The sequence below is a fragment of the Borostomias antarcticus genome (assembly GCF_949987555.1).
Source record: "Borostomias antarcticus genome assembly, chromosome: 19".
Classification (NCBI taxonomy): Eukaryota; Metazoa; Chordata; class Actinopteri; order Stomiiformes; family Stomiidae; genus Borostomias; species Borostomias antarcticus.
In genome coordinates this window covers 6,360,401-6,383,234 of record NC_140252.1, presented here as the reverse complement: position 1 = coordinate 6,383,234, position 22,834 = coordinate 6,360,401, and the positions used below count along the sequence as shown (strand labels likewise).

The 22,834-nt window shown below is 42.7% G+C and overlaps 1 protein-coding gene across 5 annotated transcripts; it reads right to left on the bottom strand.

Annotated features, from left to right (window-relative positions):
* Positions 1-1,988: 1,988 nt before the first annotated feature.
* acp1 (acid phosphatase 1) lies at positions 1,989-22,731 on the bottom strand (the record flags this gene model as incomplete). 5 transcript variants are annotated; one of them, XM_084454182.1, is made up of 7 exons in its annotated part: positions 1,989-2,396; positions 14,680-14,785; positions 16,614-16,675; positions 19,959-20,072; positions 21,122-21,195; positions 22,177-22,279; positions 22,677-22,719. In XM_084454182.1, 6 exons carry the CDS (start codon positions 22,190-22,192, stop codon positions 2,319-2,321), a joined length of 450 nt encoding a protein of 149 aa, XP_084310308.1. In that variant the 3' UTR covers positions 1,989-2,318. The 5 variants fall into 5 exon arrangements, with proteins under 5 accessions (XP_084310308.1, XP_084310306.1, XP_084310307.1 ...); XM_084454180.1 differs by lacking the exon at positions 19,959-20,072 and adding an exon at positions 19,781-19,894; XM_084454181.1 differs by lacking the exon at positions 19,959-20,072 and adding an exon at positions 19,781-19,894 and having other exon boundaries at positions 22,177-22,275; positions 22,677-22,717.
* Positions 22,732-22,834: the final 103 nt, after the last annotated feature.

The window sequence follows — 22,834 nt, the reverse complement described above, 5'->3', positions numbered from 1 at the left end:
ACCTCCTTTAATAATTTTAAACTTATTCTGGAATATCTGCTTCACAGGCTTGCGAAAAATTGCAACTTTCTTGACTTACAAAATTAAATTTTAAATTGACAAACATATGTGTATGGTCATGGTACAATTAAAAAGCTATATTGGGCCTCATTCACCAATATCCTCCCAAGTTCTGTTCTTAATTTTTTTCCTAAGAACATTTCTAAAGAAAGCTTCTGTCTGATTCACAACGTGTTCGTAAGCCGCTGGATGAGTTCGCACATGCCTTCTCTTTATGGTGAATCCCATGGTTTCTCAAGTTGAAAACGTGTGGCCACTCACCCTAATTAGCATAAGTAAACTCCCCGCTAGCCCCATATAAGGACATGCAACTAAGCAGATGCTACTACGCAGGGTCGTGCGCAGATGTCACTTCTCTGAATGATTACCGGTCATCCGCACCCTTGACTCGCCAACCTTTCAATAACATAATGGTTTATGTGGGGTTCTGTTAGGCATGTTGGCAAGTCAGATGATTGCAGGTCGAATCCAGCGTGGGCAATCAACATCAGATTTTAATTTAGTCAAGTAGGCTTCCTACTACGAGGACTTTCCCTTGGTGCAAAAACAAAGCGAGGCAAAATAGTGCAAAATGTCAAAGTGATAGAATACAATAAAGCCTACAATAGCCTACTGTCTACAAAAATGTAGACTATTAAATAAGAGTCAAAAGTTATGGTCAAACACCTTTTTCAGATGTCAGAAATATTGGATTTGGCCGCTATGGTTAGCGGCTCGGGCGCCCTCACAATCATTAGAGCCCTAGGCTACATCTGTGCCAAATTGGGGGCTTTAGCACACATTTCCACAAAAATATCCACTACTAGTGGATAGGAAAGGGTCCACTACTATTCCATATAGCACCAACATGTGTTTGTAGCTAGTAGGCAAAGCAAATGACCCCAAGCAGTGGTTTCAATGTTAGATAAAGCCCACTTCATTTAAATTTGCCTTCATAGTCAGAACTATTTTCTGTCCTGCAATACTTGACTACAGCAGCACAGACATCTTGTAGAGGGAAACCACAATGTAGGCCTAAGGCTTGAAACAAAGGACATATTGGACCACACCAATGTTGAATGATGAAGAAAATTCCTATGGTTGTTCTACTCAAACAAAATACATCAATATCTGTCTTTTCTGCTCCTCCAGCTTATCCTTATCTTTGAACCATATCCCACATTCTGCCAATCACAGACTGAGCTAAAGCCACAATAACTCAAAAATTGAAAAAATAATATTTAACAGTTTTTTTTTTCTTTTTCTAGGATATATGTTCTACTCTCCCAACCCCGGTTTGGGGATCGTATAGATAACATTTGACAGAGAGAAATTACTAGTGTTGAGACGCCAGAAGAGAGCTTTCATTTCACATAACGTTTTTGTCATTTAGCGGACTCTTTCATACAAAGAGACTTACAATAAGTAGATTAATGTAGAGTAAGATAACCAACTGCACATTCCAGTCATCGTCAGTAAAACCTTCAATATTAAGTAACACGAGCTGTCACAGTGTTAGAGAAAGGAATGCAGTTTATACACTAAATTTCCACTTTTATTAGTCACATCTACAAGTTGACGTTAACAGCCTGGTCCTCCAAACAGCAAATCATGTGGCTGCAAGTTAATATATAAAGCATGCAGATATGGTGAAGAGGTTTAGTTGTTGTTCGACCAAACACGGAAATGGGCAAGGTGCATGATCTAAGCAACTTTGACAGGTGTACCTAATACAGTGGACTCGGTGTATATAGGCTACCGTACTAAGAATACTTCTGTTTCATAGCTAATGGGGAGCTGGTGCCAGTGCCATTAGGATAGATCACAAAGAAGTTAACCCTTTAATGCCCAAATCTCCAGTCAAGCAATTCCATCCTTAAGCCAAATGTTTATTGGCTAAAAGGCGTTTTGACAAACTATATTGCACAAAAAAATTACAAAAATGAATCTCCATGTTGAATCTTTTATTGTTTTTCGTCACAAAAATGTACAGTCAGCAAACTCAAAAAAACATTTACATAAATGTTTTACATTTATTACACATTGCTATGCAGATGTTACAGTGGTAAATTGATATAAATGCTAATCAAATATGGACAACTGTTGTCAACTGGTGTCATCTAGTCAAAGCATAATGTTATTACAGCCTTTGAAACATAATTCATGTTTATTCAATAGCTTTTAGATAATTTACCTAGCCTAAATTCAGTTGGATTTTGTGGAAGTCTTTAGTATATATACTTGAGTATATATCTTCATCAGTCAGAGCTTGAGCGTTGTTAGGATCTGGATTCCAAAAAGGCTTTGCAGCATTTCACACACTGTTCATACACCTTTTCAAAGTCTTCATCACTCCCCTTGGTAATAAAAAAAAAACATTTAATTTATTATGTGCATTCACAAACCCTAAAACTACAAAAATCCCTATCTCCATATCTAAAATATAGCTTCCTTAAATCAAAATGAATTGTGGTTTCTGGACTTCTTCGAGCAACGCAACGGGTTAGCTACCCACGTTTCCCAATCTTGTAGAGTACAGGTGTTTCTACAGCTTGCTCTCTGATTCAGTTTATAAAAACCCATTAAAGACCAGTGTTTCCCATACGTTAATTCATCTATGGCGGCCCGCCATGGATGAATTTGTCCTGCCATAGCTGCAAAATGTAGGTTATCAAAAGTTTTTACTTCTCATAAATAAATAACAAAACTCAAACGCTGTTGTGTTTTGCGCTGTATTCATGGTACTCTGCTGGGCTACTCCCCCTCCCCCGCAAATCGCGTGGATTGAAATAGGTCGCGTGCCAATCACACTTGTTGGAAGTGTGTATTGCACACAGCTGCATTGATTCACGCTGGAATTCCACACGGAGTTGAGATATGGATGTTTGAGGTAAGTTAACATTAGCTACTTGCAATATATACAATACAATCCATATTGAATATCCACTGTAGTTGTCTACTTGTCCAAACATAATTTGGGCTATGCTGCAATGTTCATTTTCCAGTCTATGTAACGCAAATTTTCCAGCTAGCAAGCTAGACTGTTAATTAGCTACCAGCAGCGTTACCTAGCTAAAGTTAGGCTAGCACTAGCTAACGTTAGCTATATAGGTTTGCATGTAACGTTAGTCAGGCCAATGTCATTGAAAAACGGGACTGTCTTAAGCTTAGCTAATATGTTTGTACTCTTGACTTTCAGGTCATGAGTACCAGACCAATATATACATTCTTCAAGAAGAAAGTGAGAGTAGAAGCAGATGAAGAAACTGCTGCGGAGCCTGAGGTAACGTTGGCTTGCTAGCTAGGATAACGTAGCAATAGATGCCAAGTCAATAGCCAAACATATTGCCTATGAATAATTATTATTCATACACTTTTGTCAAAAAATAAAGTGGATTAACTAACAGTGAAATGTTTATTTACAACAGGAGAGACTCCTCTCCAGCCAGCAGCCACAGCCAGCAGAGCCAGTGGCGGGAGAGGGACAGAGAGAGAGAGGGACTGACTCTGAATCTCAGGCAGGAGAGCCTCCTCTCCAGCCAGCAGCCTAAACCAGCAGCCAGCAGTCTCTCAGAAAGGGACACAGAGAGAGGGACTTGACTCTGACTCTCAGATGGCAGGAGGGCAGGTAGAGGCAGCAGGGCAGGTAGCTCCCTCACTCATCATTCTCTCTCTCACACACACACACTCTCTCTCTCTCTCTCTCTCTCTCTCTCTCACACACACACACTCACACTCTGTTAGTGTCAGAGGCTCATTAGATGGTAGGAAGGAGGGAGAGAGAGTGGGAGATATCCAGTAAGATGTCCAGGCCCTCTGCCCTGGTGTGTGACAGCTGTTAGTGTCAGAGGGGAAGCCTCGTTCAGACTGCATGGTTGCCATCTGAGGGATCTCTATTAGATGATGGTCAGCTGACTCTTTTTAGCAACTGCAGTCATTTCAGCTTCCACTGGCACATTTTCTCCCAGATTTTTCTTTTTCAGAACTGACATTTTGAAGGGCTAATGTCCGCAGTATGTTGCATTAAATAGCCTTTTGTACAGTAGATGGAAATGTGGTCTTTGGCACATTGAGTTGTCAGGGTGTTACCTGTATTTTAATTGAAAAAGACTGGGCACGACACTGGATGTTATTTAATATTGATTATTATTTATTAAAGTCCTGTCTCGTTTACCATGATTTGTGTATGACTACTTCTTTTCCATCCCCTTTCATAACCAAATGTGGTCCAATGATTAAATTGCTATGGCTTCTTGATTTTGCTCTCAAAGTGTGCCAAATTGATGCATTTAAATTAACAATGTTAAAAATTCCCTAGAGGGTCCGAGGTCCACCCCCCATAGCTGCCCAAAATCCTGTGGGAAACACTGAACACCAAATGGTCGCAGTCAGGAATGTAAACAAATAATGAAACCATTTCCCCTTCGAGAAACAATTACTTGGTCTGTCTAGGGCCGAAGATTTAGTTCAGAGTTTTTGATTTAGTTTTCGATACTCAACGTGAATATACACCTTTGAGACTTGAGAGACCAACCTCAAATGCCAAAAGTAGCTTAAATATGCTTTAACCTTCATATAAAATATACTTTAAAATATACTTTAAGCAGTGGCATGTTGGTGTAATGCTGACTGCGTGGCCAAATGGAAAGATATCGAAATTAAGGGGGAGGGTTATCACATTCAGGCACTTGTATTTGGTACCTGGTAGTAAGGAAATAAGAATTTTGAGATGGTTAACCTAAAGATAGTAGATTTCAGCCGGGGAAGAATTACCACAATTTTAAGAGATGCGAGCGTAGGGGCATTACAGCAATATGTACAATGGTAGAAAAAGGGGTGATGCAGAGTTTTCAATGTCTAAAAGATCGATTTGATTTGGAGGGAGGAGACCATTTTAGATACTTGCAGGCAAGGGATTATTATACAAGGGAAATAATGGCATTTGAGACCCATGAGCAAAGTGGGGTAATTGAAATCATGATAAATGCATATAAAGGGAGGAAAGTTAGAGTGATTTCATCTCCATCAAGCTTTGCTTGACTTTCCTTTCCTTTTTGTTACATGCTTGTTTGATGCGGTGTAAGTTTTCTGTGGGATTTTGATTGAAATGTGTTCTTAAGCATGTGTTTTTGCAATTGTGGAACTTTCAATAAAGATTTAAAGGAGTAGTTAAGGGAAAATGCATGTTTAGCTCTGTTTTAAGGTTACTTATGATCATATACAATGGTTCAGATGAAAACGTTGACAAAATTAGCACTTTTGAGAAAGTCTGATAATTGCTCTACCACCGTTTTGGTCATACAATAGATGTGGGTGGGCACTGTGAAAAATCATTCAAAAAACATGTTAAACTCAATTTCAAAGACAAGAAACTCACCGAGGTGTTAGTTGGCGTTCTGACATATAATTCGCCATAAATTAAGATTCTAGTTCATCTGGAAAGGCTTTTTTAAATATTTAGCATAGAACTATTTAGTAGCAGCACATACCTGTGTAAACTTACGCAAACTAGGTAGCCTAGCAACATAAACAATAACAATAGCTACCGTAAGTAGTTCCGCTCCCTGAATCCCCTCTGCGGATTGATCTACACATCTACAACGGTCGCTTCAATACAAGTCAATGGATTTCATAAAATGATCAATAAAACCCTACAGGATTCATACTTTGTGGCGAATTTGATGTCAGAACACCAACGGACACAAGCGTGCAATCGTTGCTGTGCGCATGCGTGCTGGAGCAAGTGAGGAAGCTATTTCGTGTCTAAAGATGTTTCTAAAGATCATATTACAGAGGCATGTGAAAAACCACAACAGGCCTACACTCTATGTAAGCACAACTAGCGATTCATAAAGACTGACAGATTGATGAAAACAACCGTTTCGCGGCAGAAAATAGATTTTTAGAAACTGCATTCTCGGTGCCCCCACCACCGCCATTACATGCATATACTGGCTCGCGCTGGATTTTACATTTCTTCTACATGCCTCCGAACTACACCAAAGTGATCTCGGTGAGTCAAACGTCTTATAATATGTCGTAAATAAGGTCCAGGTTGTCAAAAACGAGCATTGTCCTTTAAATGGTTGCCAGGCATCATAGGCCATCTCGCCTATTTGGGTTGGCCTTGTTCACATAAGCCATAAGGCATAATTCGGGTGGTTCACGTTTATTTGAATATTTCCAGCCATGGTGCAGTTATTAAAACAGTTCTCCAGAGCACTCGTTTTTGCTGGTAGGGGTGTGGAAGTGTTGGAGTCGAATTGATGAGTGCGTTATTGTAATAGGATACGAAAAAGGCGAGGTTGCTGCGAGTGGTTGCTACACAAAACATAGCCTACCGCTTGATTTTATCAATGGCCTCGTCAATGAGATTGACGGCGCATTAATACTAATTGTTATGCGGTCGCAGCCGTGGTAAAATACTCTGTAGCCAATCAGAATCAAGTATCCAAACTCCCCGTTGTAGAAATATATACTAACTAGGCCCTTTTATTCCAGCTATCAACTGTTTTCTGTTGTCTCATGTGGGTGTTTGGGGACTGGTTTCACTAATGCAGGCGTGCAGCTGTACTGAAAATTTTACGACGGTTGTGCAAAAGTGAACCTGTCGGGGGCGCCAAATCACAAAAATACCACATCCTATGTTGGGCTGCTTTAAGTTTGTTTGTGTGTTTATTTGTTAGCAGGATTACCTGAAAACTACCTGACTCTTTTTCATGAAACTCGGTGGAAGGGTGTAGCATGGGCCAACTTTCAAGTGGATCCGAATCATGTTCCACAAGTGGTCCAAATGGTCCACAAGTCGCCCAAACACGGCCATTCATCTCTATAATTTTTTTAGACCAGGTTTACGCTAAAACGAACAAACTGATTTTCATGAAACTCGGTGGAGGGCTGTAGCATGGGTCAACTAACAAACCATTAAAGTCTGGAGTGGATCCGAATCACAGGGCGGGTCCACAAGCTGCCTTAACACGGCCCTGGCCGGCCATTCACCTTCATTCATTTTTTTGGACTAGGATTACTCAAAACTAACAGACTGCTTTTCATGAAACTCAGTGGAATTTTGGCATGCATAGGGCCACAAAATGCATTCAGGGGCAGAGGTCTGTCTGAGGTCTCTTCCTTGCCAGAAAAATATAAGAAACAGAAAAACAGAACAATACATATATAAGGCCTGTGCCAAGGATTTGGTGATACAGTGGATCCTGTTTCCACCACACTCCACTCAGATGGTCCTTCCTGTGAGCCTGTCATCGTCTTCACAGATAGCCTGAGGAACATGTCTCCATTCATCGTGACACACATGAGCTGCCTGGCTCTGCTCCTTGGCCATTCTACTCTGCATGTGCTGTGACCACTGGAGGCGGTCCATAGCCTAATGTTGTTAAGACTCCCAAATGTTTATTTACACAGATACGCTTCTTCTGACCGAGAAACACACACACACACAGAATCACATGTATGAACATGTGCGCGCGCACACACACACACGCAATGCATGCACACACGCACAGCTAGAGTTAAGGCTAAGAGGAACGCAAAATAAAAAAAGAGGGACAGACAAATAGGATTTTGTTGTCAACCTCAACCCCTTCTTCCCATCCATTAACATTAATACTTCTCTGTCCTATTGCTAGCATGGATTCTACTTAGAAAACTTTAATACAACGCCACAGTTACGTACACGCATGACATTAGGTCAATCAAGGTTATCTGCAACATGCATATCTTAACTTCAGACCCCACAAGAAAATTATTAATTTTGCTCCATTTCAAACTACAAGAAAACTGGATGGGGGGATATGGGGGGATATGATTTATAGTCTTCATCGAGAGCTCCAGAAACCAAACATGCAGATTGCCTGATTTCCTGCGCCGACACATTCCTGAAACATTTCCCTGATTCATTTACTCTCCCTTTTTCTTTTAACAACTTCAGTCATACAAACCCTCCCACTGCCCGCCCTAACCCTGCTCATTAGCCCCCAATATCCCTGTACCCACCCACCCTGCTCATTAGCCCTCAGTATCCCTGTACCCCCCACACCCTGCTCATTAGCCCTCAGTATCCCTGTACCCCCCCACCCTGCTCACTAGGCCTCAGTATCCCTGTACCCCCCCCCCCAACCTGCTCACTAGCCCTCAGTATCCCTGTACCCCCCCAACCTGCTCACTAGCCCTCAGTATCCCTGTACCCCCCCCCCAACCTGCTCACTAGCCCTCAGTATCCCTGTACCCCCCCACCCTGCTCACTAGCCCTCAGTATCCCTGTACCCCCCCCCAACCTGCTCATTAGCCCTCAGTATCCCTGTACCCCCCCACCCTGCTCACTAGGCCTCAGTATCCCTGTACCCCCCCCCCCAACCTGCTCACTAGCCCTCAGTATCCCTGTACCCCCCCCCCAACCTGCTCACTAGCCCTCAGTATCCCTGTACCCCCCCCAACCTGCTCACTAGCCCTCAGTATCCCTGTACCCCCCCACCCTGCTAACTAGCCCTCAGTATCCCTGTACCCCCCCCAACCTGCTCACTAGCCCTCAGTATCCCTGTACCCCCCCACCCTGCTAACTAGCCCTCAGTATCCCTGTACCCCCCCACCCTGCTCACTAGCCCTCAGTATCCCTGTATCCCCCCACCCTGCTCACTAGCCCTCAATATCACTTTTGACTTTTGGCAGGAGAGCTACAAGGGGACCCCCTGTTATAGTTTCACTATAACACCTAGGAGGTGGAGAAGGTATCCTGCTGTAGTCCTAACAGACCTGGACTACGCCGACGACATCTGCCTGATATCTAACCACGTGAGGCAAGCACAAAAGCTCCTGTCCAGACTGGAAAAAGAATGTGCCAAGTCTTGGACTGAACGCCAAGAAATCTGAGGTCATCACCTATAATACCCCAGAACATCTGCCCCTAATGACAGCTGAAGGTACTGCTTTGAAGGAGGTTGAGGACTTCAAGTACCTGGGCTCTTGGGTCGACTCAACGGAGCAGGACCTCAAAGTGAGGAAGGCGCTCACATGGAGAGCTCTAAACGGCATGAGCATGATCTGTATGGAGAGAGGCCAAGGGTGAGAGGGAAAATAGCAGCAAGGAGAATGAGGCTGGCTGGGCACTGCTACAGACGCTGTGAGCTTCCAGCCAGCAAGCTGGTGTTGTGGGAGCCATCTCCATGGTGTGGATGCAGGTCGTGAGGACGTCCTACCAAAACACTTGGGGACATAATTAAGATGGATGCAGGAGTCCTCCGATGAGATCGCCAGGTGTATGGAGGATCAGGATAACTGGAGACAAAGATGGGAGGTCCGTCTGTGGACGACCCGATGATGATGACAGGTGAGGAGAAAAGCACAGCCTTGCCACCTGCAGGAGTTCATGGTGAACAGCCAAACAGGGTCAAGAGAGTGATTGGAAACTCCAGACGACTCTTGCAACCACAGTTTTTTCCGATTGGTCCGAATTAGAAATCAATCTAGTGGTTAGTGAACAGATGTTTTTGGTCTGATAGCTGTCACATTCTGAGAGGAGCACCAGCAGCTAAAAAGTATGGGGTAAAGGAGTAAAGCCTCTCTGCTGACCTTCACCAGGCAAAGCGGTATATTGAAATGAAAAAGAAAAAGAAACAAAATGGGAATATAGTCAACACCACTCATGACATGCTGGTGCTAACGAGGCCATATAAGGACTTGTGTCCATCTCCATTACACTGCCTGTCACGCCAACTGTGTGTGAGAGGAGCTTTTCTTGCTTATGCCGGTTAAAGACTGAGGATGGAACAAGTGGAGACGCTCGAACAGCAACCTGGGTGTGCTGGAGATCACTTCCAGAAGGACCTGGTGGGGCGGCTGTAGCTCAGTTGGTAGAGCGGGTCATTCAATGATCGAAGGGTCAGTGGTTCGAATCCCAGCTGACTGTCCACATGTCAAAGTGTCCTTGAGCAAGACACCTAACCCCAAATTGCTCCCAATGAGCAGATTAGTGCCTTGCATGGCAGCTACCGCCATTGGTGTGTGAATGTGTGTGTGAATGGGTGAATGAGAGGCCATTGTAAAGTGCTTTGAGTGCCGCTAAGGTGGAAAAGTGCTATATAAGTGCAGTCCATTTACCATTTTACAACAGAATTGGACGTCAGTGAAGTGAGTGACCGCTTCTCTGCAAATCACAACAGGCACCTCATTCTTCTATGACTGGAGTCTGTTGATATGCAGGTCTAGATCACTTATTCATATTTTCGTAGGTCAATCATACCATCAGCATTTAGCCTGTGTGTGTGAGTTCAGCAGATTTGGAGGAGGGGGATGGGTTATTTTTTGTAAGAGTAGCCTACAGAAAGAAAACTTATTTGCGACACGATAGACAATTTTTTTGTCCAGCGACTCCACAATGCAGCCTGTAGCTAACTCTCTTAGCCAATCAGGAAATCTCTTCTGAAACATTACTGTAGTTACAATTTGTTTTGTGAGCGAATGTTTTCTTTTTGAAACCGTCTGAATGAGCAGCATTAATATTTTAAGTTTTAAAGGAGAATGTTCGTCTTTGACAACCTGGACCTTATTTACAGCATATTATAAGACGTTTGACATACCGAGAACTTTGGTGTAATTCGGAGGCCTGTAGAAGAAATTTAAAATCCAGCCCGAGCCAAGTATATCCATGTAATGGCGGCGGACGGGGCACTGAGAATGCAGCTTCTAAAAAATCTATTTTCTGCCGCAAAACGGTTGTTTTCATCAATCTGTCTTTATGAATCGCTAGTTGTGTTTACATAGAGCGAGGGCTTGTTATGGTTGTCACATGCCTCTGTAATATGATCTTTAGAAACGTCTTTAGACGTTAGTCTTTATGTAACTAAATATGCACATAAAAAGCTGAAAAAATGAAGGTAAACTCTCTATGATATGTTATTGTAGGATAGTCAGTTACTTTTCTGTTGCAGTTTTAAATGTCACTAGCACAAGCCCAGAAATCAGTCTTGTCGCAGTGTTTGGGCATTAAGACTGTCCCTCTCGAGTGAGGGCATTAGCTGCACCCTCTACACTGGCTGCTGCAGGCAGGCATCTGCTACTGTAGCTAACAGGGTGGTGTATTCCTGTTTCCGTGGTAATGCAAGATGGCCCCACATTACCATATTCAACTCTAGCCAGTGCTTCAGTCACTTTTGCTCACAGCTACAGAATTTTGTAAATCCATAGATACTTTCTGTGGTGACTATGATTTGGATTGTTAACTTTTTGTATGTACTTGATTTGTTCATTCTAAATTCATGGAATTAATTGTGCTTGTGTTACGTGCATTTCAATTATGTAGCCTATTAGCCTGGGATCATTGAATCTCGTTTTTATGTAGTATTATTTGTTATTGTTTGCGTCAAAACTCATTAGCACCTGCTAGAAAACAAACCAGTCCCCCATAGCTCCCCCAATCACAATTAGCTGGCGCCAGGGGCGTAGATTCACTTTTATTCCCATGGTTTTTTTTCACCTCAAAGGGGCCCCTAGCCTAGCCTGGTACGACCATCCCGTTCTCGCGAGCTCACATTCTGTTTCACTAACGCAGAACGGTCTGGCCTTCGCCTACTCCAGAGCGATTATGCCAAAATCCAGACCATACCGGGCCAATCAGGGACTGTGTTTTAACTGCTGTCCCGCCCAACAGTGGAAAGCAGCCCGATTGGTTCGTGTTCCTGCCGCTCGCTTAACAAACATGGTGGCTCCCGAAGCAACGAGTGGCAACGTTAACGTTAGAAGAATAAACGCAGCTATAAGTGCAGTTATTGCAGAAATAGACAAAATCACAACACTTAAACAAAAACAAGAGTATGCACTAGCGGAGTTTCTTGGGGGAAAATATGTTTTTGCCTTTCTTCCGACTGGATTTGGCAAAAGTTTGCTGAACGCTGATTGGCTGAAGGTGTTTGTCTGTCAAGGCAAGTACCCCCGCCCACATAATCGCTCTCTATGGGGCGAAGGCCAGACCGATATTGCGGAGCAAAGCAGTGAGCTCACTAGATTGGGATGGTCATACCAGGCTACCCCTAGCCTGTCTGTCAATCAAAAATATGTTTCTAATAATATATTCATTAAAATAGCCTATTGAATTTATCTTAATTTGTACCAGCTGAAACATATAGCTGTGATATACTGGAGCTATATAAACTTATTTACATAAGAACGAGGACAACAAAAGATGTGTTCTTTATTATAAAGACCAGACCAGACTAAACATGACACAGCACTTCCAGAACTCCACAACAAATAGTACAGCCATACTAATGTGAGACAAATCACTAGGCTCAATAGGCTATACGTTATTTTCACTCAATTCGCTCAGAGGCAACATGTCATGGTCAAGGCTATAAGCCTAATAATCCAATGTAGGATACTCAAAAAAAAAGGTTTAACACATGAAAAAAGACTAAAAATATTTAAAAGTAGGCTACTGTTGGAATGTGTAGACTATCATAACTGTGTTCTTTTCTTCATCCTCGCAAATGTCTCAATAAGGCCTACATTGCTGAAGTCCACCCTCTCAGTCATTTCTCTCTCAATAAAACGCATTGCCAGATTTGAGAGACGATTCTCACTCATTGAAGACCGCAGATATGTTTTAATTAATTTAAGATGACTGAAAGTGCGCTCTGCCTGTGCACCGCTTATGGGAATAGTGAGATAGATCTGATATAAAGAAGGTCCTCGTCATCACTGTGCGTGAAATTTTGTGTGGAGGTGCGTGTAGTCTATGTACAGTAGCCTATAAGCCCTACAATCAGTTGTCAGGTAGGCTATATTGTATACAGTATATGAATGAATAGTGTTTGTAATTTTCAGACAGTAGCCTAGTCAATGTAGGCTACCTGCACCGATGACCTGCACATTAAAGCTGTGGAACGACTTCCTGTTCACTCATTTACAGTAGGCACAATGAGGTTGCAGCATTACCAGAGTATTATGTAAAATATCTTCATTAACTTCAACTGAAGGCTTTCAACATAGTCACCTGCTATTCGCCTTATTCACCTCAGGTCAGTCTGACGTAATTGGGAGTGCGGATGCGGAAGTCCCCGTTGACTTCAATGTTAAAAGTTTGCTGTAAAAACACCACTTCAAGAACCAAAATAGTCAAAATAACAGGCTGAATACACTATCGGGGTTACAAACTCATCATTACCAGACTCTAATTGTTTTTCACTGCCGTTGTTTTCGCGTTTGGAAAAACATGGAGGTGAATGAGCCATAGTTGGCCGTCAGCTGCATTCACTCCCATGCGACCAATATGGCAGCTGAAGTGAATAAGGCGAATTCTGTGGAATTCCTCCTTCATGGTCAGAGGTGTGTCCAGAGCAAGGGACACTTTCCTAAGTTATGGCTCTACACACAGTAGCTTTCCCAATGTGTACTGCTTTGCCAATGATATATAAAAAAAACTCCCGTTTGCAGAAACGCAGGGCAGCCCACATAATTTGCTCTGATGTAAGAGCACGGCCACGATGTGAATTGTGTAGTCTAATAATAGCGATTTCAGGCCGGAAAATGTTATTTAGTAGATACATACTGGGGTTTGCGGAAAAACTGTAACGTTATTAGATAATCCTCGGGGAATGATAGGACATACAATCCTCTCCCGGTGAAACATGCATGCATTTAAAACTTCACGAAGTAATGCGCTTCCTCATCTGGTAGGGAGAGACGGGGAGACAGTCTGGGTTTTTAGAGTAAACCTGCTGGTTTGGTTCCCAGAGTGAGTTACCATGGTAACTGACCCACGCTGTCAGTGAACTCTCTTCCTGGAACAGGTTTGACTTGCCCTGCTTTCTCGAGTTTGACTTAACTGCCTTCCTGGAATGGAAAACCCAGGCGTTCCCTTATTTGAGGCCTAGCGAACTCAGGATTTGCACTAAACCCTCTTTCTGGAATACCCCCCTGCTTTCATGTGCTTCAATCGTTCAACTCAACCCGCCTGCCTTTTTCCCCCGCCGCAATATATCCTCTAGGGGCCCTTGGGTTTGCAGAACCCACGCACCCTATGCAAATTACGCTACTGGCTGGCGCCGCTAATGCCCCAGTATCGCAGTAACACCCCCGCGCGTTTACTAGCCGTCCTCCTCAATCATCACATCCATGTAGAAATCCAATTTATTCTGCAAACCCACCGGGCTCCACTTCCCAGCAATTTGGCAGGACTTCCGAGAGCAGCGGAAGCACTTTCACAAGGAGCTCAGTAAGCCATTAAACACGTCCTGGGATGATAAACCGACACGGGTCGAGAGAGCAGGAGACTCACAGAAAGTGTAGACTCAGGGCTCGTTTAAACAGGAGCTCCATACTTCCCTTCAGAGACCAAAATTATGGTTTAATTGCATAATGTATGCCTTGGCCTTTTCAAATGTGAGTTAGGCTGGTTAAGAACAGGAGGCGTCAAAAATGCCACGTTTCAACATGATTGTTTCTACACGACATGTAGAAAGCCCAGCTTCTATTGATTTCATTTTGCCTTTAGTGGAGTACTAAAGTATCAATGGCTTTATTTCGAGCTGATTTGAAATCAGAGGACACATCGGTGACTGCACCTTTAAGTAATGTTAGCTTCCTATAAGGGGCAAGTGTGTGTAAATGTAAAAGTGAGAGCTGGAGACTTACATAATAAGGGTCTTGGATGATTAGCTGTTTGTCCGGGTCGTATGACCCCAGGAGCTCAATCTTGGCTGAGCCGTTCTTCACAGACTTTGCCTTCCTATTCAGATCACTGTGCAGAAAAGAGAAAAAACATAATATTTACTGTATACATTGTATTAATATGCCATGTTATATACCCGTTTTTCCTGATGCACAGCGTTGCGTCTTTACGTTCTACCTGCTCCACAGAGCGTGTTATTTAGAGTTCCAGTTTACTTTATTGTCATTTGACACAAGAGCACTGATAACAAGAACTTTATCTGGGGGAGAGCTACAGTAGGCTACAGGTAGGGTGTGGGACAGTATAGGAAGGAGATCAACAAATCATGCCAGAACTTTGTCGTCATAAAGAGAAAACTTTCCAAAGAGAACACAATTTCTTTCTCTAGAACAAGTTGAATATCGCTATTATGTGATAATGATGTGTTCTCTTACACATGGATTGCCTTACATTTTAAATATTTTTTGTGCCAGTAATCGAGAATTTAAACTCTGCGATTGTTGACGTTGGGACGCTGCCATTGAACGCGACCCAACGCCTGCATTGGAGCGGCTTTCATCCGTCTCAGATGAACCATTCCCCCTGACGGCGAAGGGCTGTAGTGTAGTGGTGGAGTGGACGCCTCATCCTGGGTATTGTAGCAGCACTCACCTGGATGATGTTTGCCTGGCAGCAGGCATTTAAAGCAATCACCACATGAGGTAACGTTACAGCGGTGACAGTGGTGACAGGAGTGATATGCCAATAGGAATCAGGAGTTGCTGACAACAGCAAGAGTAACCTTGGCTGTTGCCAGGTCATTCATTATAGTTACGTAGGTTTAATGATCTATAGATGGGATCCAGCTGTTGACCAGGAGCAGCACTGGGACTCCCCCACATTATGGGTATAGGTGCCAAGCCTCCAATAAAGTTTGAGACTCAAAACAGGAAACTTGGAACAGGATACAGACTAAGCCCAGACCCGTCAAATCCTCCTAATTAGCGATGATGAGCTCTAATAATTTGTTAACAGCAGTTTGATAATCTTTTTGACAGACTCTCTCTTTTCCTCTGAAGAAAGAAGGAAAAAAAGTTACCCCAGAGAGCAAAGAGGAGGCATCCCAAGAACTCAATAAGCTGCTTACTGCCCAGATCTGTAATGGCATGTGATCGCAAAATGATGTTCAAAGTAGCAAAAAACCTCCCTCCCTCTGCCCCTGGAAAGATCTTAAGGATGTACTGTAAGGACTAGCTTGTTAAAGGCAGACTTTACCCACCGTATTGTGTAGAGCTCGAGGTGCGTAGGTGGGTAGTGTGTGGAGACAACACCTATGTATTTCAATGCAGTCACCACAAAAACAAATTACCTGACCAATGTACCCTTCCAAAGAACTCAAAACATTTTCCATGCAGACCCAACACTTTGCCATGTTATCAAACACTCTGAATGGATGACAGCCATGGAAATGTTTCTTAAAGGCTAAATGTTGACTTTGGATCTGACAATCACCATTACTATTGTAGTTTTATTGCACTGTGATCTGTCTCTGTATCCCATGACCACCCTCTGCTCTGTGCATAAGCTGGGCTGTCTGAGTGAGGGACCATGGTGTGTGTGTGTGTGTGTGTGTGTGATATAAGCAGTATGGGTCAGGGATAAGTATTTACTGCAGTCACGTTCATTTGCACACTTCATTCTCTTAAATTGAGCAGTAAATCATTTTGAATGGCAGCCCAGAATGGGTCTTGTGATGTCATGGCACAGAGAACAGTACTGTAGAGAGTCCAGGCAGATGTTGCAAAATGGGTCTCCTCTACCCTCTTAAGTGATACTAGCAGACTGAACACATTCACGTGCGCACAAGGAGAACACACACACAAATCAAATGTTGCATCAAAATATATACAGTATGTACCTCAAATTGCTTTCATCCATGCAGAGAATGTAGTGGAAGTTTGAAAAGTCGTCCTTAGTGACCTACGGAGGACAAACACAGAACATTGTCATACAATAAAGCCACAAATCTCTATGTGCGTCTGTATCTGGATGACAACCGGACAACCGGCCGGACGGCCACTGTAAGAAGCTGATATGTGGCAGGTGTGTTGCTCAAGACCCAAGAACATGCATGCGTTGCATGTGAAGTTGTTTGGATCAGCTGTTCTGAAGAAAGATGGAAAAAATCTGCTCATTTCAGCATGTTTCTTACATGGGCACTAGGACCAAGAGTGGTTCTCAAGAAAGCTGCTTTAGCTAATGGTAGCTAAGCTAGTAGCTAAAGTAGTTAAGCTAGCTAGCGCCAATTAAACAGTGTGTATTTGCTATGTGGGGAAACCTGGGTAACAAAGCAGACATGATATAGGCTAGATATCATATTAATTTGGTAGGAATAGGTATTTTCATGAATAGGTTCACTAGCTAAAGTTTGATATTGGTTTATCTGAAAACATTTAGCTAAGCGTTATATCAACCCGATGTCTGTTGCGGTTGCCAGCTAGGTCACCAAATCATGTCCAGCCCATTAGATACATCAAAAGCTACTTGACACCCACTACTACACAGGCTATCTGGGGAAATATACATCAGACAATATATTAAACGTTAGCTAGTTAACAATGCAACCAATTACAGATGATTCTGCCATCTGGGGTTATATAAACCTGTTAAAGTCGTAAACGAGGAGATGGAACTGGAGTCTTAGCTAGCTTAATGGTAGATAATGCTGCGTTCCATTTGTATCAGAAACGTCAGGATTCCCGGGTTCGACGTCAAACTCGTCATCAAATAAGTCACCTGAACTCAGGATTTCCACCATTTTACTTGGGATAAAAAATCTACCCAACTTCATCAATGTCAGCTGCTGACGTCAATCATGATGGCTTCTCTGCATATCAACAATAAGTGAAAGCTGTAATAAGACTGTTTATTAGCGCTTTTGTATTATTTGTGTCTCATTAAATCAGTCGTACACACAATACTGTCTATCAGTGACAACTACTATTGCTAACAATGGCTAAGTAGTTCTAGGCTAGCTTGCCTAGAACTACTAAGATGGGGCCAAAGTGGTGTTTTCGCGTTTTGTTTCTGGAACACATTCAACTGGGATGTGACACTCCTGGGCACCAAATCCCAAGCTCCGATACAAATGGAACACACCATAAGTAGCTAAACTAGCTAGCGGCAGCATGAACTTGGTATTAATGTGTATTGTAAGTATACAAATAGTAAATTGCGCTAAGGTAACAAGGCTAAATCTATACATATCAGCCATTTTGACCCGTGCCGAGCAGGCACTATAGGACCCTGAAAGCAAGAAACTTGCTTTTGAACAAATGAGGAACAAACACACAACCGGACAATAGCTGGAGAATTTTAGAACCTTTTACACACCTGATTGTGAATGGGAGCTCCAAAATTTACCAAAAGGAACATTTATGTTATGGCTACTTTTAACATAATATACTAGTGGAGTGCAAACAGCATATGATTGGATAGCCAACTCTACTTTCTTGACATCAAGCCAACTAGTTATCAAGATAACATTGACTGGTGCCTTCTGTTTAGCTAAAGTGTTATAGGTGATGTTGTGTCAGGTAAATGTAATCTTTCTTAGAGATAGAACACAATGTTTGAGATAACTGGTGATAGGTAAATGAGTTATACTGTTCTAGCAATGAAGACTTCTCCCAGTTGATGGATGAGTCAAAGACATTTATGGAGATTACACCCATTCCAAACTCGGAGACAAATTCCAGAGAGAAAGAGAGAGCGATGAAAAGAAAGAGAGGCAAGCACTGTTTGTGTGTGTGTGTGTGTGTGTGTGTGTGTGTGAGAGAGAGAGAGAGAGAGAAGAAAAGTGAGAAAGAGAGAGAAAAGAAAGGAAGAGGAAAGGGAAAAAGAGAAAATGTTAGAGAACTGAACTTTGAGGATGTGTGTGTAAGTGCAACAGTGCTCCCCCCCCCCCCCCCTCCATCCCGCTATCCCTCTATATGCAGGGTTCTGGAAGGGATCAAAGCTGCACATCTGCAAGTATGTGGAGGGTGTTGAGCAATAGGCTGATCTTACTCAGCAGCCATGTCTCCAAAGAGAGAGGGCCCCTGTAATATATTTTAAAGGGTTTTTCAGGTCGGGGAATGGTGAACCATATGGTGGTGAAGTACAAGAGGGCAGTAAAGAATATGAGAGGGAGGGGGGGGGGAGAGAGAGAGAGGAGAGAGAGAGAGAGAGAGAGAGAGAGATCCAAAGCAATTAAATCTAAAAGGAATCTAATAGTAACAGCATACAAATAAACATAAACTTATATTACATATACACTGTAGGTATTTTTCTTGCGTGCTTTATATTGTCAAAGTTTATATTGCCAAAGTTTTAAGTTGGGTTTGCATTTCCCATCAAAACATAAACACACAAACAAAACACACGCACGCACAAACACATACAATATTTGTCTTCTCCTGTGGCTATCTCATGTTAAGAACCCAATTTGAACCCCCTTGAAGGTTACTACAGACTTCTAGAATGTGAGACTGACGGCTGGGAGTTCTAGAATCTGAGACTGACGGCTGGGAGTTCTAGAATGTGGGACTGACGGCTGGGAGTTCTAGAATGTGAGACTGGCGGCTGGGAGTTCTAGAATGTGAGACTGACGGCTGTGAGTTCTAGAATGTGAGACTGGCGGCTGTGAGTTCTAGAATGTGAGACTGACGGCTGGGAGTTCTAGAATCTGAGACTGACGGCTGGGAGTTCTAGAATGTGAGACTGGCGGCTGGGAGTTCTAGAATGTGAGACTGACGGCTGGGAGTTCTAGAATGTGAGACTGGCGGCTGGGAGTTCTAGAATGTGAGACTGGCGGCTGTGAGTTCTAGAATGTGAGACTGACGGCTGTGAGTTCTAGAATGTTAGACTGACAGCTGGGATTTCTAGAATGTGAGACTGACAGCTGAGAGGCTGTTGCATGACAAATGGATGGGAGGAAAAAGGAGGATCAGAAAAATACAGAACAGGACTAACTGTATGAACACACGCAGGCACATGCACACACACAAACACACAGAGCGAGGACCCTAGGCTGCTCCATTATACCTGTCGGGCCAAGTGGCTGGTCTCAATGTCATGCTTCCTTAGGCAGGCCAGACTACGGCCGTCTGGATAGCTGCCTGTGTTCCAGTCAGACGTGGCGCCACTGTCTATGACCCACTGCAACAACAGAGAACACAAGGGCTAATGGCTAGCTCTACCAGAAGGTGTGCGGGGTCCATACCTGCCTGGCTACATGCCTCATGGGCACCCCATGCCTCTTCATGCAGGCCTGCCCACGGTGGTCTGGAGGGTTGCCTATCTCGTAGCTGGAGGTGGCACCACTATCTATACTCCACTACGCAGAACAGTAGAGGGGAAAAACAATAGCAACAAAGCAAAATATGTATTCATACACTTTCCATAAGGGTTTAAGTGGTAAGGAAATAAACTGTAGTATGCTTCTTCTTATTTTTTACATTAGGGGGAACTCCATTTAAGAACATGCATAAACTGGGTGAACTTTTGAATCAGTGCTTCCTCGTAAATTACCTTGATTCAGCATTACTGTTCAAGAGGACATGTAAAAGTATGACGTAAAATCAACACTTACAAAGTCTAGGTATGTGCATGTATGGGGATGTGCACTAGGGGGCACACCTTTTAGATAGTGATCAAGAAAGTTCAATAAATAAACACATCTTACACTATGGACTTTCTAGTCAGTAAAAAAAAAAAAAAGTGATAAACATTAGATTCTGTCCCCACGAACACAGGTATTTTTGAAACTGGGCTTTTTCTATGTGGTTTGGCTTTCTGTTCACACACAAACAACGTTCTAGGTCAATGAAACTAGACTTTTTTTAAAACTCCGTCCATGGTGAACATTCTTAAAAACTCCACTTTCAGTATTGTCGTGTGGACAAGAAAAACAGAGTTTTGTGTTTATTTTTACGTCGCTGTGACCTCCTGTTTACATAAAATGCCGTAATGAGAACCCTGTGGACTCAACCACACAACTCTGCAGCTCTCGGTTACCAAAATGCTGCTCCTCTTGTATTTTCTCCAGGCGAATAAAGGGCTAAAAATCAAAGTTGGTTTGGAGCAGAAGTCCGAAAGTGAATGTGACAGCAAGCAGCCTATTTGATGTGTGTTTGTTACAGCCTGATTACCATGGCGCCATCGAACAGAATGAGCCAGCGACAGCCTATGGCAAGCAGCATGCCTTTGTGTTTTCATGTGGATGGTGATTTCTTGAAGAATGAAGGAGGAAAAACCCCAGTTTCAAAAATACCAGTGTACGTGTGGACAAGGCCTAAAATAAAAATAGACAAATGACTCCCTCTTGTAGAAAACATTGTGGTCGTGCTGAGTGTAAAAGTACACTATGACTGATGAAGCTCTCACATCATCTACAGCACCACTGTCTGTAGCCATCTTCCTGAAGACAGCTTCAGCAATGGGGGATCTACAGATGTTCCCTGTAAATAAGAATGACAAATGAAATCAAACCATTTAATCTAAAATGATATAAACCATATAATCTAAAATGATATAAACCATTTAGACCTAATTTGTTAGGATCCATTCCCAAACAGTGTGGTAGAATAGTAAACACTAGTTATAATGAACAACATTCCAATGTTTGCATGGCTTTTTCGCAGGCAATGTGTTGTTTATGCTGGAAAGCTATTCTAGAATAATTGGCCATTGTTTATACAAGAATGCATTTATTTCAATATGGTACTACTGTACACCATGAAGTACAATTCAATATGCAGCTGCATCCATTTACTGTTCCATTTCGTATTCAGTATTAAAAAAATGTGGATCATGCGAGAGCATTAATGAAAGTTAGATATACCAAGATTTTCTCTGGCACGGACTACTTGTGGTTCATATTAAATCATTACATTGCTGCATTTAACTCGTCTATGGGCAAATGTATCCAAAGCACTGACTGAGCAAAGGTCTCTCAAGCACTGCAAATTATGGTTTGGAAAACTGCAGCAACTCTTGCGTCGAGGCTGTTTGCTAGCCATGGCTGTCTGGTAATGTAACTGTAGACTAATGCCGCAGATAGGATTTTGAGCTCCTAAGTTACGACTTCAAGTCACGACTCACGCCTTCATAGCGTTCCAGGCAAACTGTCTGAGTGTGTGGAATTCTGGAGAAATGTAAACAAGCCAATATGGCAAAAGCTTGAGATCTGGCAGTCAGAGCTGGCAAGCTAAACGTTACATAATTGTATTTGTTGACATCATCGACATTTCGCCATTTGCATGGTCAAGTTCAGGTTTACCTTATCGTTAGCTAGCTAGCACTAGCTATCTCGTGTCGTCAACATACTTGGGCATCATTACATACACATAGCAGATTGTAGTGCATAATCGTTTGTATTATTTTGATTACAACGTACACATGTACTTTACGTTGCCCTAAAGTTATCTTTGTCGCCATACCCATGTGGGCTGCCATCTTGCTTAGAGGGCTGACGTCAGAAAGCCAACTGGGAGTACATCGATCTGTACGAGTTCACGGGTGGGAAGTTACGGGTTTCACTGCCTTTCCAGTGCATTTTCACATGTAGAAGGTTGGAAAAACACGAGTTACGAGTTGCCTGGAACGCGCCATAAGAAACGTAATACCCACGTTGCAAATGTTCACAAAGCACAATATAGTGCAGGCTATGCGGTCAGAATCATCTTAATTAGATACCAGGCTACTGCTTTTCTATAGATTTGCTACCTAAGTGTAGCTAACGTCAGTTAGCTAGACTAGCATAGTCTATTATGTGAGCTAGCAGCCGCCTAATTAGTCATTCATTAATGAAAGCCTATAGCTTTCTGCTTGTTATAGCTAGCAGCCAGTGTTTCTGGTTGCATGCTTATCAAAATACATCCACATATCTGAATTCATATCTCAACAGAGGCTGTGTTTGGTGTAAATGATCATTTCTTACCCAGGCACACGAACAGAACAGACTTTCTACTGCTGGCTGCCATGTTGGTCTGAGAGGTCCTGTGTCACATCAACGTGGATGACCGACTTTTTGCCTGTTAAAAATTAAACTTTTTTTTTTTTTTAATTGATGTAATAAACGCAATCCCAATCCCAAGA